This window comes from Centroberyx affinis, unplaced genomic scaffold (genome assembly GCF_046629955.1).
Source record: "Centroberyx affinis isolate AG114_WGS23_722 - 3 ecotype Tasmania unplaced genomic scaffold, CSIRO-AGI_Caff_v1 ptg008026l_1, whole genome shotgun sequence".
NCBI classification, from domain to species: Eukaryota; Metazoa; Chordata; class Actinopteri; order Beryciformes; family Berycidae; genus Centroberyx; species Centroberyx affinis.
In genome coordinates, this window is record NW_027284015.1 from 15,968 (window position 1) to 34,307 (window position 18,340).

Consider the following 18,340-nt stretch of genomic DNA (forward strand, 5'->3'; position numbering starts at 1 on the left):
ACTCTCGTTGCGTTCATTAACCACATGATATTGACTTGTTTTCACTTACGTACACACTTACTCAAAGACTATGTGGATTGCTGTCAGATTGCAGTCCAAGGGAGGGCAAAGTGCAAGCCGCACTGTTACAGCACTGTTCATCATGATCCCTCATGACTCTCTCTCTCTCTCTCTCCCTCTCTCTCTCACTCACTCTCTTTCTCTTTCTGTCAAGTCTCCACCTTATTTTCTATACCACTCACAGACAGGCACTCACTCAAAAGGCTTCATATCGCTGTGATTTTCCCTTCTGGCTCATTGCAACTCTAGCCTAGGTAAGCCTCTTCTGTTGTCTATTAACATGTTTGAATTCTGTCTCTTTATAGTGTTGACTTAAGAGGAAGTAATGTTGACCTGCCCTTGGTAGAAGTGTTTATAGTTATCAGCAGAAGTTTCTGGCTTTTCCAGCATGGCCAATTCAATTTGCATTCACATAGAATAAACTGGACATAAAATCCCTCTTCCTTAGAAATTCTTGTTGGCCAATGGTACTGGTCCAATTTTGCAGGATAAGACAGGGTTTTAGTGCATAAAGGAGCATGTGATGGGTGATAAATCTGGGAGGATTAACTGTGGAATACTTTTCCCTGGGATTCAGATGCACTGAGGGGAGATTAGCCTACTGACACATTAAGACACTGAACCCCAGGGAGACGTGTTCTACTGGGACTCAGTGCATCTTAACAAGTCATTTAATCTTTTATTAAGTCTTAATACCCTACTTTTACTAGGACAAATGAAAAACCTGCCAATTGGGTGTGATAATTACACTTATTTCCAATGCAAATGAACTTGCATTTTCTTGAATCAAATTACATTATTTTGATACTAGTACTTAAAGGCCTTATTTTGAGATATTGTCAATTTATTGTAGAAAATCCTTCTTCATTCTTGAATTCAAACTATATTAGCAACAAGCAAAATTATGTCACCCACTGGCAGATTGTTTAACTCAATACAAATGGGGCTCAGATGCACTGAAGGGAGATTAGCCTACTGACATATTAAGACCTGCAAGAAAGAAGAGTAGTCATTGAAAGAAAAGAACAGAAAAGAAGGGGACCCACATGGAGCCGATGGGTTGGACGACTGGGTATGACAAGAGGAGCGAGAGCTGGTCACAGTGGCATGTTGTGTTCAGCCTCAGAAATTCCCTTGCATTGTACTGGTATAGCACATGTGCCTGCCAGTGATGTGAGACTGTTTGTGAGCAGAATTAATAACTACCAAACGTTGGCTCTATTCCCGCTGCAGATGCTTGGCTGTCGATGTTTCTCACTGCCAGCTTGTGCTACCAGCGTAAAGAAAGGAGAGAATGAACAGAAAGGGACAGGGATGGCTAATCCATTTTGGAATGCATTCCTTTTAAATGTGAGGTAGAGACCATAATTAGATGTGGCTACTTTGGTTCAAGGACTTCGCTGTACACTAAACAGCCTATAGAGAACCAGTGTGTGTGTGTGTGTGTGTGTGTGTGTGTGTGTGTGTGTGTGCGTGTGCGTGTGTGTGTGTGTGTGTGGTTAAGTCACACACTTCCGTTTGTTTTGTTTCCTCAGGCGGAGCATTGACAAATTTAGTTTGCAGCAGTCTAAAAATGTTGAAATAACAGACCAAAAATACATAATTGGAGACTAGTCATACTCATTAACATTGAGTTGCTCCATTTGTCTTTCCCTGTCAACTGTTTCAGAGTGGACAGACCAGGTTGACAGCAGAATAGAATAGAATAGAATAGAATAGAATAGAACATTTTGCGTACTTCTGATTCATACAGTGTCTTATATCATCACTGGGTTTAATGACTGTCTGAGCTCATGATTACATCATGGTGTCATTATCATCAGCCCTGAACATGTGAACAAACAAATCACCTCTTTTACAGTATTTCTTTAACTAAGAGTCTGGACCCAAAACCTGCCTGGTGAGTCTCCACATGACAAAAGTGAAAGTGTTTTTAATCACCCTGAATCCCAAAAACAGCGCTAAATTTATACATTGTGGTTTTTGGGCTGAAGAATATAGCTCTGATGAAATGAGGAAACTCCTGATGTAGAGTGTTCCCTCATATAAGCTGCTGCAGTAGGATACAGTAGGTTATTCCTGTATATGTTATTCCTGGTTGCCTTTATGGCCTCATACTGTGTCCTGGTGAAATCGACTGTGACGCTGTTTACTCTGCTGTGGTCACATGGTTTGGGTGAAGGTGAGGTTAACCACCTGGCTCTGTGCTTCACTTGGTCTCGCTCCCATAAACATGCGCTAAACATGCATGTAATTGTCTTGGTCCATGGGTTAATGTGCAGCCTGGCTATGAGAGACATGGATCCGTTCCATGCAATACAGAAAGATGTGGGAGGAGATTGTATTCTCTAGGCCTTTAGATTACAGCCTGAGAGTTTGACATCTGACTCTCAAGAGAGAAACAAAAGAGCTGTTGCTCAGATTTAAATTCACACTGCAAACAAAACACGGAGATAGTGATATAACAAAAAGACCAATCGCAGACACGTTTGCTGTCCTTGTCAGAATCTGTGATTCAATCTAGCGAGTTTGTGGTGATGAGCAATGAGACTGAAATCTGGCATTTGGGCAGCATAATTCTTCTGGGAATCATCACCACTCCTCCAGTCACAAGCTTGACGAGGGGTTTTGATGACTAAGCGTTCACTTCAGTTCCTCTTTTTTTGGCCTCAACCCCATCATGATTTAGCATCACATCCCGTAAAAGGATTTTAGGATTAATGAGGCTGACCGCATTTGAACTCTAATATCGCTGTGTGGGCCAAAATAATGTGCCTCACTTGGTATATAGAGCTCATGTTGATATGGCACAAGCTCAGATTAATGCTCTGTAAACATCTGCTGACTGCTGACTGAAAGTGCTCACTTCCTCATCAGGTGTCACCTCCGCATAGATTTTTCCCTGGCTTTCTCTCTCTCTCTCACACTCTGCCTCTCACTTCCTTTGTCTCTCTAGGCACTCATGTGACCGACCGACGTCAGTTATGGAGAAACCACACAGAATTGACCTGACCTACATCACAGAACGTATCATTACCATATTCTACCCTCTGGTATATCCAGAGGAGACCTACCTCCACAACCTGCGCGAAATCATTCTCATGCTCCAGTCCAAGCATGGACACAACTACCTGGTGAGATGGGTAGTGGGCCTTCAGAGGGTCGCTACATATCAGACATCATAACCTCTCCTTTCTCTCTCTATTCCCCCCTCTATCTTTTTTTATTTTCCATTTACATTTAGCTGTCACTCTTATCCAGAATGACTTACAATGAGTGCAACAGTCAAACAAATTTGACAATATTCCTGTGACTATAGAATGATCATGCAATAGCAAAATGCTGGGAAAAGAGATAGAATAAGAGCTTTGGAGAGAGGTAGAGAGCATTTTCCCTCATCCCACCCTCTTTCCCACCTTCTTTTCTCATGAGATAAAAACATTAATTTGTCCCTTCTTCTTCAGCTTATCAACCTTTCAGAGAAGAAAGACTGTCTCACTCAAATGAACCACAAGGTAACGGCAGCAGTTCACATGACCCATTCGGGAGGCTAAGCATTGCAGTGTATTGTATTGTATGGTGTGATTTGTCTCTCAGATTTTGGACACAGGTTGGGTGGACCTCCTGGCTCCCAACCTGGATCACATTTGCAATGTGTGCACAACGATGGAAAACTGGCTCCAAACGCACCCGAAGCACGTGCTGGTCTTACACTGCAGGGTAAACATCACCCTCTCTGCGTCCTCTCCAATACAGTGACTCTGACATTTTTGTATGTCACTCCTAAACAGTTCAGATTGTTCTGTATAGGTGAGTTCATAATATTGACTTGTCCTGACTCTGTGCCTGTCCTCAACAGGGAGGTAAAGGGCGGATCGGCGTACTGGTGGCTTCCTATATCCACTTCAGCAACATGTCAGCCAGGTAATACTGATGCCATAAGCAATTGTTGATTTGTTCAAATATAGCAAGGATGGCGGACAGTTAAAGGCCTTGAATGTTTTCGCTTGAACTTCCCTAAAATAAGGTAAAGGACTTAATTTGTTGATTCATTTCATTCATTAGTAACTTTACTTGAAGAGTCCTTTTCTTGATATCTCACATGTAACTACATGTAATTACATTGTTGGGATTCTTTTGAATACCAATACTAGAAAGAATGGGAATTGCAACTGTGAAGTAATGACTCAGTATTAACACTGATGTCAGACTGAAAGGAAATGTTTGAAGATCAAAAGCAAAAAGCAGTGATTGAACAATAGACAGACTGAACAGAAGCCGGTGTGTGTCTCCACAAGGAAAAGGGCAGGACAGTTGATTAAAGAGACTTTGAACTGGACTGATATTTGATTTTGGGGCAGGGTTCCCGTTGCTGTTGGATACCTGTGAATTTATTAACTTATAATGTACCACAGCACCGGAGACAGGGCCTGTAGAAGATACAAAACTTTTTTAATGTCGGTCTTTACAGAACCTTGGGATTATGAGGTCTGGTGCAGTGTTACATATGTTCTTTCTTATGGCCTTCCTTATGGGCCACGGAAAGCACGCCCTCCTTTTCTCAGACTGTCACTGCAGTCGGGGAGAGATCATGGGAAAGGTCAAAGTTAGAAGCAAGTCACAGTGTCCACTGAAAATGCAGGAAAGAGGAAGATCAAGTTGGTTTCCACACTGTGGGTGTGTATGTGTGTGTGCATGCTGTTCAAGCCCGAACAGCTGACTCGCTGTTGTGAAATTGCTGATTGTCACCTCTTGATAACATTGTTTTTGTCCTTCTGAGTCTGTGACAGCTTATCTTATTTGTGTGTGTGTGTGTGTGTGTGTGCAGGCACGTACTTGTGATTGTAAATCTGTCTTGACTGATAGTTGAGCGAGTATTAGCATTATGTGTATGAGAGCGCTGAGACTAGTAGCATCTGAATATGTGCATCTCTCTCAGTGCAGACCTTTCTCTTGACCACTTTGCCATGAGGAGGTTTTACAATGACCAAGTGTCCACTCTGATGACCCCCTCTCAAAAACGGTAAGAGCATGCTTGATTGACCGGGAGCACCGGAGGTCAAAGGTCAACTCTGGTTCAGCTCTTAGCTTCTGATCTTCCCTGTAGGCCAAGTGATCTGTGGTGGCTCTTGACCTCAGATTTCAAGGTCACGCTTCAAACCAATCACCCTGTTTATCCCTCTTTTATGTCTATAATTACCATAAAAAGCTACTATATGACTGTGAAACAAGTAGAATAACTCCACTTTCCAATTTCCACTTTGTTTTTGAACATTTTCATCATCCAGTTAATGTTATTGGAGATATGTATACTAGATACACACACAACAACAATATGAATGATGAAGTTTCTCCCTGTTCATCTCTCTTCTTCTCCAGTTATGTGTGCATGCTGGGCAGTCTGTTGAAGGGAGGGTTAAGGATGTGTTCCTCTCCATCCTTCCTCCTCTGTGTTGTACTTTACGGTCTTCCCAATATGAGACCAGATGGAGGTAAGCAGCAGATGTCTGACCTGAATTAGAGCTTGATCAATAGTGATAGCTGGCCATTGTGGGAGACCTCCACCCTGCATCTATCCACCATTACTAACGCAGTACTATTTTCCAAGCAGCTCCTGGGAATGGAGTAATTATGTAGCAGCAGTGCAGTGAACTTTTAAAAGTGGGACTACTGGAAAGCCTATATTGAGAGTGTTTGCAGTATGCTACCCACATCTGTATTCTGTTGAGATGGTTTTTGAACAATTTTAACTTTTTCTTTTGGCACGAAACTCTTCTTCTCAGGATGCTGTCTGTTCCTGAGAGTCTATCAGAGTCTGCAAGCTGTCTGCACATCGGCAGTCTAGTAAGAAATGTTTAATCTGTCACACACTAAAGCTCTTCCGCTAAACACCACAGGATACTTAAAATACTGTAGATAATACGCTGTGTGTTTACATCCATCACAGCCACGTGCAAGCAGGCCTGACAGACAGGCTCTACTTTGTGCTCCAGCCAGCTCAACTGATCAAGGGAGACATACTGGTGAGCAGTAATGTGTCCTTACATCATGCTTTAACAGTTAAACACCAATACTTAAACCAAATTGATTAATAAGAACTGGTTATTTTACTTTATTACACTAACTACATAACAAAAAAGTACCAATCCTGGTGAACTAGAAGGATTGAACAATAGTGGATTATGTGTCTAATTTTTCCAACGGCAGGTGGTTTGTTATGATAAAAACAGCCAGTCAGCCAGCCGCCAGGTCATCTTCCGTCTCCAGTTTCACACGGGCATTATACACGGGCACACCCTCACTTTCTCTAAGGCGGACCTTGACTGCGCCAATGAAGGTAACGGTATTTATAACATGCTGCCATAGTCTGCTGACTGTTATCTCCCATCTTATGTTCTTTCATTCTGTCCTCCATTGGATTATAAATCTGCATTTAATATCTAACTGATAAGCGCTGTCTCCCTGTCTCTGCCTCGGGTCTTTCTGACTCTCTCCTTTGTCTCTCTCGTTCCTTGTCCCCCTCCCACCCCCCAGTGTAAATATTACCCTAGACTAACCTTGGCACCCATGCCAGGTGTGGTGGAGCGCAGGTGTGAAGTACACGAAGGAATATGGCAGTTTACTGTATGCCAAGTCAACTGGCCAGGTAGTTTTCTTATTGTACTATTTTTTTATGTTCCAGACCCTAGGTTTCCAGAAGATGGGAGGGTGGAGCTGCTGCTCTCAGACAGTCCTGAGAAGATTACAGGTATTGTCCCACTCCCAATAAAATTCCCCTCCCCTAACGGACACCCAGACTCCTGCCAGCACACACACATACATACACACACATACAAATGCACACAGGCATAACCAATACACTTTTTACACTGCAAAAAATCTCCATCTTAACAAGTCAGTTTAGTTCAGTATTGAGTCCTGAAATCGTAATTTTCTTAAAATAAGTGAAAAAAAATCTGCTAATGGCATTAGATAATTTCACTTGTTTCCAATGCAAATCAATTTGTTTGAAGAATTTTGTAGAATCAAGTGTTATTTTCTTGGTAGTAGTGATCTGCCTTTTTCTGACTTGTTTCAGGATATTATAATAATAATAATAATAATACATTTTATTTGTATAGCACCTTTCAAGCATAGAGCACAAAGTGCTTTCCAGAACACAATGGTAAAACAAAATATAAAATACAAAAGCAAGGATAAAATACAAAAACATAGTGATAAAAACAGAAATATAAAATGCAAGAACAGGGATACCAAAACACACTGTTAAAAACAGAAAATCTAAAAAGATAAAACAATGGTAAAAATTGGACAGAACACTAACAAGTAGCGAGCACCACTATTAATCATTGGGGAAAGCAATTTTGTAAAAGTGGGTTTTAAGGCGAGATTTAAAAACGGACTGAATCAGTGGAGCTGATACTATATGGAAGGCTGTTCCAGAGCCTAGGGGCCATCACAGCATCGCCTTTTTTGGTTTTCCACTGGCCAAGTACCAGGTACCAGGTACCATATTACCTAGTACCTGGTACTTTTTTTCGTAGCACCTCCGTCGAGGTTCCAAGCGAGCTGAGGCGAGCTGAGGCGATACCAAAAGGTGACGTGAAAACACTGCAGACCACTGATTGGTCAGAGAATCATCATTGCGACACGGGATGTATATGCTAACGTTAGCTACCAGGCTAGCTTACCCTCTTGTGTCGCCTTGAGTAGCCAGAGAGCAGTCTGTTGTCTCACTGCCTTCAGCCTCTTCTGAAACAAAGTCTGTCTCCTTGCTGTGACTAACAGCCACATATCGAGAATCAAGAACACCATCGCTTCGATATCCTCCATTGTAGCTGTGTGTCGCGTTTCATGCAGCGTTGCAGCGTTGCTATGACGACCAGTTTGGGGGGTGGGGCACATTGAGGGGGTACTAGCTGCAGTGGAAAACCAAAGTGGTACTACCAAAAGCGAGTAGATTCGAGGCGAGGCGAGGCGAGTTGAGCCGGTACTATGCAGTGGAAAAGCGGCATTATTGACCCTCATTTCTAGAAAATTCCTGAAAGAAGTGAAACTGCATGGGAAACAAGTGGCACCTCACTGGCAGGAATGTTCTCTTGGTTTAAGAAAAATAAAAATAAGATTTTAAGGCAGAATATGAGACAAAATGACTTGTTAAAATTGATGTTTTTTGCAGTGTTGCCCACTTTACACCTGGGCCATAAGGGCTGCTGACAAACAAAGGCTGCAGCATGTTGTACTGTCTCTCTCAACTCAAGCAGAGGAGACACACATGACTCAGGTCGAAGCATGACACCTACATACTGACTTTCAGACAGGCTCGTATCTTTTGGTTGATTGTGCAACAAGTGGGTGCTTGCAGTCACCCAGGTGGGGGCAGTATTGCAGAGCAGCAGTGGGCTGAATACGCCGGGAGGGGTGCATGTACCACACACATACACACACACACACACACACACACACACACACACACTCCTCTCAACAGGAAGCAATATGAGGGCTTATCACACACACACATCTCACAGGAATTCAGATCCTAGATACTGTACAGAAGGGAAAACACACAGTCTGGGGAAAACCAGAGCTGATCAGAACACATACACACACACACACACACACACACACACACTCACACACCCACACACCCACACACAGATACTGATAGATAAATACGCCCTTCCAAGAAATTGTGGTAGAACTAAACTTCATGCACACATTATTTTGCCGTAGATTTTGCTGTAAGGAATCAGCTGATATTATTGGGCGTGTATATCTGGGGGAGGCTGTTTGTGTGTGTGTGTGTGTGTGTGTGTGTGTGTGTGTCTTTTGTTGTATAACTGACTCCTGACTGAGGCTGCCTCTCTGTCTGCTTGACTGTTTGTTTGTCATTTTCATGTGCAGGCAGAGAGCTGTGGTACAACGGAGACACTGTGACAGTGGACTACGATACCTTAGACCCCTTGGTTAGACGAGACTCATATCAACACACTTCTCCTGGAATAGGTAAGATGCATCCTTGTATTTTTATTTGGAAATCTCTCTCTCTCACTGTTCCCCCCTTTTCTATCTTTCCCTTTCTCTTACTTTTACTCTCTCTCTTTTCTGTTTTCTTTTTTGTATTTGTGGCTCGCTGGCTCCATTATTAGACAGGATGTCACAGGTAAGCGATATATTTGGAGAAGCAGCAAGTTCTGGCAGCTAAATAAACTTCTCTGCCCGGCTCCAGCCTGATGGTGAACTATACCTTTAGTTGTCTGTGTCCAGTGTCCATGGCATTCTTTAGGAACACTAGACCACCAATCCAGCCCTGCTCAACTCAGAATTGTGAATGGAATATTTGCAGTAGTAGTTGTAGGCTGATATTCAGAAGTTCTGCTTCTCCATTAAGCAGATGCAGTCGCTGAGAGAGGCTGTCTGGATTTTGGGCTTTGCTGCGGTCGGTGTTGCGGGTATTTGTCTGGTCATCAGTGTGACAGCTTACAACTGTTGTGGTTACAAAGGGTTCTTAGACGTTCCTGGGAATGGGTGTAACGACAATCAACCAGACAGCAGGCTGACCAGACCCATGCATTTAGAGGCTGCTGTTTTTCAGGAGTTTCCATTTAGTTAGAATAACCATACACACACACACACACACACACACACACAGAAAAACACAAACACAAAAACACATATCCAGACAGCTGAAACAATCACTATAACTGGTGGTTGAGGTTTCAGCTCCAGCTGTTTTATGCCATTGCTAAATCTGCTCCGGCCAGGCATGTAATTTAGCAAGACCAATCATTGGGGAAGAAATGTGGAAAAAAGGCATGTAAACACGCATACAAGTGTACACACACACACACACACACACACACACATATGTACATGCCGTGCGCGCACTAAAGCACACACGTACGCGCTCACACGGGTACAAAGCAACAAGGCCATTATGTTAACCGCCAACACACATGCATGCACAGGAACATAATGAGGGTGCCAGCCAGCAAGTAACGCAACCAGTCAGAAGAATGTTGTTTTCAACCACAGGTGGTTCTACTTTAACCCCTCAGCCCACCCGAGCCCCTCCCCTCCGCTCCCTCTATCACTCCAGCTCCCTATCTTCTACTCTTTTTTTCTCTCTATCTCTTTCACTGTTTCTTCTCTCCCCTTTATCTGGCTGCCTGTCTTCCTCTCCCTAGCTGCTGCTCTCAGGTTCAGGTTGCAGTTTGCAATTTGTCCGTCTCCTTCCCCTCCACCACTTCATATGCCCCCATCCCCCCTCCACACACACACAAGCCTCTCCGGAGCCCGCCCCCATGTTTACATTCCCCCTCGCCATATTTGGCCAGCTCAAGGTCCTTTGCCTTGTGTGTTTTACTTGAATGTGTGTTTGTGCATTATGCGTGTTGCACAAACTCCTTCACCTGTGTGTGTGTGTGTGTGTCGGAGTGTGTCTAGTTAGATGCTGGCTGGTGAATGATCCACCCCTCAGCCTCCTTCAGCTGCTTGCCCAGGAATAAAAATGCACGAGGGCGCTCCACAGCATTACCTGTATTAGTTAGAGGGGGGGTGGGGGCTGCAGGGCAGGACGGACGGAGAGGGAGGAAGAGAAAGGAGGGGACAAGGCAGCAAAACAGAATCATTTCAAAACGACGGTGAAGGTGGGGATTCACAGCGCCGGGACAGAGAGGGAGAAAAACGAGTGCTGGAGTAACAGAGAGGGAGAGAAAGAGAGAGAGAGAGGGAGAGGGAGAGAGAGAGAGAGTTGTGGGGGGACACGGGGGGCTGTTAGCACCTTTGGAGAAAGAATGTTCCTTGCTTGTCTTCCTGTGGCAGCCTGAGAGACACAGAGAACGACAGGAGAGGAGAAAAGCGAGTCTTCAACAGAGCTGGTCTGAATCTGTTTATTCCCTCTCTATGTTTCTTTTTTTCTTTCTCTCCCCTCCATCTTTCTCTTCATCCTTTTCATTCTGTCCTCGTCCTTGCCCCTCTTTCCTTTCGCTTGTCATCTGTTTCTCTTTTCCTCCCTCTGACTCCAAAGGGAGTTCATATGGGAGGCTTCAGCAAGTATTTCCATCCTGTTTCTAGTCTGCAGTGGGAACAGTGAAAGTTTACTCCTGACTCCGGTATATGACATACAGCTTTGAAATGAAGCCCTTCATTTTTCCTCATGAGTGGATCCAGCCTTCTTCTGTTGTGAGGATGAGACAACCTGCCTGTCCCAATCACAACCAGGTGTGTGTCGGTGTGTTTCAGTGTGTGTCGGTGTGTTTGAGTGTGTGTCGGTGTGTTTCAGTGTGTGTTGGTATGTTTGAGTGTGTGTCGTGTGTTTCAGTGTGTGTATACTAGTGTGCATCTGTATGTGTGTGTGTCTGCATGGGATCTATTAGACCAGCTGTGAGGCTTTACCATGCATGTCTGGTATTTGAGTTTTATTGCCTCTCTGGACTTAAGAGGCTATGCTTCTACAGCTCACTGACTGGTATGTACTGTATGTATTGTTGCAGTCACTGCACAGTGTTATTATGAGGCATTCTTATCTATCTACTATCTGAGCCTTTATCTGAAACAAACATGTTCTTTATTTCCAGTATGTTACAATCTATTTAGAATGTTTTCAATTCTTCTTTCGGTCAAACTTGCAGCAGAGAAGAAAAGGGTTCTGTCGAATAGCTGCTATAGTCAGTTAAAGCAAGACATCTTCAACACAGGCTGAAACCCATTTTACTGCCTTATTTGTCTTTGGTAGTTTACCTCAACATTATCCAGGCCATTAGAAGCACAAGCTTATATATATATATATAATATATAATATATATATATATATATATATATATATGTATATGTGAGTGTGTGTGTGTGTGTGCGTGTGTATATGTGTGTATATGTGTATGTGTACCTGCTATCGGCTCCATCTGGCCCCAGGTAGAGTTGTCCTCTGACAGACATGTTCTTTCCGTGACACACACATACACTATACACGTACGCATCCGCCAGCCCACACAAAGAAGCTCTGTGTTATCTACATGAAGTGTGTCTGGAGTGAGGGCCGGGGTCTGACAGGTGGTGTGTGTGTGTGTGTGTGTGTGTGTGTGTGTGTGTCATAATGAGTCACGCACAGTAGTAGTGTGGGTATGGAGTCATATACAGCAAGATTATGATTCACAGGTTACTTTTGCATCTTTTTTCACTCTTCTTTCTATATACAGTGCTTTACATGAGCTTATAAACCTTATAAATAATATATGTGTGATTTTGTCTCTACTCCTCTTTTCCTCCTCAGCGCTACCTCATTCCCTGGACCCTGGGGATGGCAGCCTGTATGCCAGAGTGAGGAAGAGGAGTAGTGAAGAAGGAGCTTTATTCAACACAGCCACCAGTAGCCCCAGCTGCAGTGACCGAGCTCCATCTGCCAGCAGTGATTCAGGCCTGTCTGTTGCCTCCCAGAGGGCCGGAGGTGCAGCCACAGCCAACCTCAGGAGAGGAGCTGGGCAGGACGAACGTGTCCTAGCAAGGAAGCTGTTCTCTGGGGTGGACTTTGAGCTGGTTCAGCCTCCTCTGGAGGCCATGACGGAGCTCTCTGCTTCTGTTGGAGGAGAGGGGGAGATAGCCGTAGATGAGTCTGGCTTAGGACACACTATCAACGGAGAGGCTTCTTCCAGCGAGAGGGAAACTGACATATTGGACGATGAGGAAGAAGTAGATAATGATGAGGCTGGTCCCGCCTTAGACTTGCCAAGCTCAACCAGCATTTGCTCTCTCTCCTCTGAGAGCCTGCCTGAGGCCCGGGGATCGACCCAAAGTGAGTACTCCACTCACTCCTGGGTGCAGCAGCAGCAGATGGTTGATGCCCTCCCACACACCTATTCTCCGGTGGATGGTGAAGAGCGGCTAAACGGGGGACAGTGCAGCCCAGAGAAGCCCCCGCCACTGGTGGCTCCTGACACACCGCCTAGAGGAATGAGCAGCAGGGAGGCGGTGCAGAGAGGGACGGTGGGTGAGGACGGTACACATGTCACACACAAAACACATGTTACACACAATATACACTCCACACATACCACACACACTTCATCCCTGCCAGTGACGCCATGCCAAGAGGAGGATCTGTCATTGTTAGCCACAGACATTGACGAGTCTATAGAGCAGCTGAACCAGCTGATTCTGGATCTGGACCCCACCTTCGTTCCTGTCCCCACTCGCTGTGCCCCCCTGTCCCGCTCCGCCTCCCTCTACACCAATGGCCTCAGCCATAAGGGAAATGTCCATCTGTCAGGTAAGACCAGGCCACACTGTGTAAATGAAGCTCATATGTATCACACCATAGAACGAAAATATGAATTTCAAGTAATCCAATATGATCAAAGATCATTACCAGTGCACAGTGAACAGTCCTGTGCTGTAAAGTACAACAGAGTACAGTACCAGTACACAACTCTGAATAACAGTTAATAGAGTTTTCCTCCGAGCCTGAGCACATGTCTTGTAAAGGAACGCCTGCAGTCTTCCAGTACAGAGACACACAACAGTCCACTGTGTGGTAGCAGGACAAGCTGACATGCCAGGCTAAGGAAAATACACCTGTGCCAACGGGCTGCTGTTTTTGACTGGGGGAGAAAGCAGCAGGCAGGTAAAGCTGAGGTTGGGCTTGTTATATAGTAGAGCTCAGTAGAGCCTTCACATACAGAGAACCTTTATAACCCTGACTGAAGGAACGAAGCACTGGCTGATTGTGGAAATCTCCACTAAACTGGGAAAGAGTGAGGGAGGGAGGGAGGGAGAGAGAGAGAGAGAGAGAGAGACCCTAGCATACACACATATCTGTTTGTTCCAATGTGTGTGTGTGTGTGTGTGTGTGTGTGTGTGTGTGTGTGTGTGTGTGTGTGTGTGTGTGTGTGTGTGTGTGTGTGTGTGTGGTATTTGCTGAAAGGGTGGAAATGTTTGATTAAACAGGTAGTAGGTATTCTTGCCGTGTAAGCAGTGTAAAATAGGGACCTCTATATACAATGATGTGTTTACCCTCAAATCTGCCTCGTTTTGAATGGAAATATACAGAGCTGAAAAAAGTGAGATGACAGACTTACCTGACCTCTTACTACAGTGAAACTCAACAGCCAGAATCCTCCAGCAAACCAGCAAACATAATCACATTACCATGGACTTGGACTCTCCTCACAAGCTGCATGTAAATGCACTTAATGATTATAAAGTCCTACTTAAAAAGCATTACATGGCCTTAGCCCACAATACATCACAGATACTCACAGGATGCAGGACTCCTTGTCTATCCCTGTACTTGAAACAAAGTAGCTTTGGTCAAAGCCTTTTCCTACAGGGCCTCCTACCTTTGCAGCAAGCTTCCTGCTATTGTCAGGGAATCAGACATTGTGTCAGTATTATAAAAGTCCAGACTCAAGACCCAATTAAGTAGTATTGCTTACTGTCTATTCTAAATCCCATCTTATCTGCTATTCCTTTTTCTTTTCTTCCCTTCCTGCATTCTGTTACTTACATATATCTGTAAGTAACAGAATCTACTCACACATGCATGCAGGCGTGCACAAACACACACACACACACAAGATATGATGGATTTATGCTGTCTCATATCCACTGGGATGGACCCTAGAGAGTGAGGCACATATCTGCTGTGACCTGTGTCCCTGCCTCAGTTTCTGTTTGATGAGTGCAGGTCATAGGTGTATGAGTGATGTCATCACTTCCCAGCTCTTTGCATACAGAGCAGCTGTTGCATCAAAGCGAACCTCAGAGCGGCCGCTACGGTTCACAAGGCAACTGCCAACAGTCAAGCGCTGAGGTGAATGGCCATGACAGGAGTTGAGTCATGTCTGTCAGAGGCAGCTGTAGTTATTGGGGACCTGCGGCCGTGAGCCACACAGGGTTACTTTACAGCTGACTTTTGACTTTTCACCCTGTGTTTTTGTGCACCACCAGGTCAGTGAGAGGTCTTCCCCAAATCGTGGAATTTGAGCACAGGAAATGGTGCATGTGTGTTTGTATGTGAGTGAGTGTGTGTGTCTGTGTGACATGTCCCAAGGGCACATTGAAAGCAGTGGCTCTAATATTTCACCGCTTGGTTATTGTGACAGTGTGTGTGTGTGTGTGTGTGTCCATTTGTAACATGTTTTTCAAGGTGGTGTTTTGAGGCAGGATATTATAAGCGCTCAGGAATGCTTTTGAAGTATGACACAACACTTAAAAGTAACACACAACACGCTCTCCGATGTGTTCTCATTATCCCTCATTTCTCTTCCTCTCATCATCTGGAGTTGCATTCTTCAAAACAGCGTAACCCTCTCACAAATACAGTGGGTATGAATATGATGATACTAGATACTGTGAAAACCTGTATGAAAACACCCTCAGCTGGCCCACTGGTGTAGTGGAGTAAATGGGCTGCTTTCAAATGAAGTAGCTTGGCTTTCATGTGATTTTGAGGCAGTCAGCGCTCACAATTTCAAGGTCAATGCCAGTATTTTTGGATTGAAGCTGCCAATAGCAGATATTTTTTGCTGACATTCAAAAATGTCAAGTATTGAGTGTGGAAAAGCCTCATATCATCGTAACGGCCAAATAAAAAATACATTGTTGTCAAGCTAAGAACAAAGCTGCTCCTGAAAAGTTGACAATTTGGAGATACAAGGTTTTCAGATGACATCAGCGATATTCATATTTGTGCATGCTCAATTATACAGTAAATATGTAATCAAAGAAACTGCATTAGATCATATTGGAGGTGGATGACATTGACCAGCCAATATTCAAAGGCCAGTATCAGTATATTGGCCTAACCCAGTAGAGATATGTGAGAGTTTCTCAGTGTGGAAGAGGTCTAAGCCCAGGGGGCAACGCTCCACACATCTGAGACGACTGATTGTTCCAGCAGATGTATTCCGAGAAGATCCCATGATCTTCCACCATCTGGTCAGAGTAAAATCTAGCTTAGTCACAGGCTCTGCCTTGGTGATGGGAGCCAGGCACCGCTGATAAACACACTGACAAAAGCTTTTGGAGACTGTCAGTGACAAACAAGCCATAGGAGAATCATTTTCATCACCTTTTATTGCAAGTTTGGAATCTGGTTCATAACTGTGTGTGAATAACCTTCAATGCCGAGTTGTTGTTGTTTTTGTTTTTTTTAGAATGTAGTGTCTTGTAATCTCTCTTTCAATCTCTTTGCTTGACTGTCTGACTCCTAATGTCTCTCTCTCTCTCTCTCTCTCTCTCTCTCTCTCTCTCTCTCTCTCCCTGAGCAGGTTGGCAGCAGCAGAAGCAGGTCAGTGATGTGACAGACTACTCTTGTCTCCGTAGTCCAGGATGGAGGGGGGGTGGAGCTCAGACCTTCAGGAATCCCCCCGTCAACAGTCCCACCCTCTCAGCATCTCAGGTAAACACAGCTCCCCCCTTCATGTCACTGTATGCCACATTTACTGGTGGTAGTCAGGCTTCATTCATATTATACCTACATGCAGCACCTGTTTCATGTTGTCTCGTCAGTGCTTCCGTTCTGTGTGCAGTTGCCATAATAAGCATTATCAAGTCCATTTGTGGTTTCATTCTGTGCAGCCATGTTAAACCCATCACATTAAAGGACTACACCAACTTTTTGGGAGTTTGGCCCATTGGTCACGTTACCCAATATGTGATGAGAGGATTGGCACCAAAATCATCTCTGAGTCTGGTAGATTGCTTTGTCCAGTGTGCATGTTAACGCTTTAGCATACAGTATGTTAAGGTCAGTCAGACAAGTCATATATTGAATAGGAGCAATTTTATTAAGAATAAATATAGTAAATATAGTTTGGTAACGCTTTATTTTACAGCCCGCTAATTATGGTGTCACTAGTTTGTAATTATGGGGTACTAATAAAATAACAATGCTGTAGTTACAGGGTAACAAAACAACAAGTCTGGGAATTAAGGGGTAACAATTTTGTGATTATGAGAGATTTATAAGGTAATTATGGTTTTTGTAATTACTGCATACTTAAAAAAATTATTACAGGGTACAATAATGTAATTAGGGGGGCAAAACAAATGTTATCGGTGCTTAAAGGTTCATGCACTTGGAAAAGGCCATTGTAAAGTGCTACCCATGTTTCTATTAACTACATGGGTTGCATGATGGCAGGTTGTTCTGGAAAAAATAAATTCTACACCTGAAAAGCTGAATTGAAGATGAATAACTTTTCTTTTTATTTTCCTAAAGTATCCCCTCAGATATGATAGTAGGTAGTGGTAATAGGTAGGCCTAATAGTAATATATAGTAGTGATAGTAGTAGGTAGTAGTAGGATTAGAGTGAGCTAACTTGTGGCTTAAAACAGTTGAAAGTGCAATCAGAATTAGCAGTTAAATAGATGTTTTCTGCATGAAAAATACGGTATCTTAATACAAATTCTAAATATTCAGTTATGTGTTTTTTAATCATGTGTAGTTTATAAATCATGTACTTAGCCTACGAAGCAAGACATTTCTGTCATCAATCAATCGCATCTGTCATCGTCTACTGGGGCCTGAGCTTCATTTGATGAATCATAATGCAGCTGGACAGAATGCAGCAGAGTTCAGAGAATTAGAATGTCAGTGTCATAAAGGAGCGACTGACCTGAAGACAGACTCAGACTCACAGTTTCATCTCTGATCGATGTTCACCTGCAAATTGAGAGAGAAAACTCACGTTGCATTCATTTGGAGATATATCAACAATATCTACCTTTTAGAAGGGAAAACATGGAGAATGATTTCCATCTTGGTAAGCCACATGTATTTATGATTTTATTATTTAACTGGAAAAGATTAGTACAGAGGATTTTGCTGAACAGACAAACAAGAGACAGACAGTCAGGATAGACTAGTTGTTTGTGTTGAAGGATTTGCATTTGCGTCCAGAGGCCTGTACTACAAAGCAGGATTTGGGGTTAGCGAGGTAACTTCAGGTTTAACCCTGGGTTTTTAGGATTACGACGGTGGTTCACTTTTAACCGGGGTAGATCGCCATGGTAACTTATGCTGCACGGCTAACCTGCTCCGGAGCAGGTTAAGTTCAGGGTATCGGATCAAAGCGTATGAAAGGCCCGCCTTCTGACCAATCAGCTCTCTGGAAACAGGGAGTCACCATTCCTACTAGATCCCGATATGGACAAATATACAAATGGAAATCACAATAAAAAACTGAAAACTGTTAGGCTATTTTTGAATTAACAGACAGTAAGAAGTGCTGTTCACAGGGCGACGTGTTTACAGACCAGTAGAATGACGTTGTTTTCCAT

The 18,340-nt window shown here is 43.7% G+C and overlaps 1 protein-coding gene across 1 annotated transcript in view; it reads left to right on the plus strand.

Moving 5' to 3' along the window:
- Window positions 1-249: 249 nt before the first annotated feature.
- LOC139639969 (tensin-3-like) overlaps window positions 250-18,340 on the plus strand; it is a 39,969-nt gene continuing 21,878 nt past the window's right edge. The window contains exons 1-14 of the mRNA XM_071514139.1: window positions 250-314; window positions 3,017-3,194; window positions 3,525-3,575; window positions 3,658-3,780; window positions 3,920-3,984; window positions 5,000-5,083; window positions 5,440-5,552; window positions 5,844-5,904; window positions 6,008-6,083; window positions 6,268-6,397; window positions 6,743-6,808; window positions 8,965-9,066; window positions 12,332-13,324; window positions 16,326-16,456. Of these exons, the coding sequence (XP_071370240.1) occupies window positions 3,045-3,194; window positions 3,525-3,575; window positions 3,658-3,780; window positions 3,920-3,984; window positions 5,000-5,083; window positions 5,440-5,552; window positions 5,844-5,904; window positions 6,008-6,083; window positions 6,268-6,397; window positions 6,743-6,808; window positions 8,965-9,066; window positions 12,332-13,324; window positions 16,326-16,456 (2,145 nt within the window). The 5' untranslated portion in view covers window positions 250-314; window positions 3,017-3,044. The remainder of the gene's footprint in view (window positions 315-3,016; window positions 3,195-3,524; window positions 3,576-3,657; window positions 3,781-3,919; window positions 3,985-4,999; window positions 5,084-5,439; window positions 5,553-5,843; window positions 5,905-6,007; window positions 6,084-6,267; window positions 6,398-6,742; window positions 6,809-8,964; window positions 9,067-12,331; window positions 13,325-16,325; window positions 16,457-18,340) is intronic.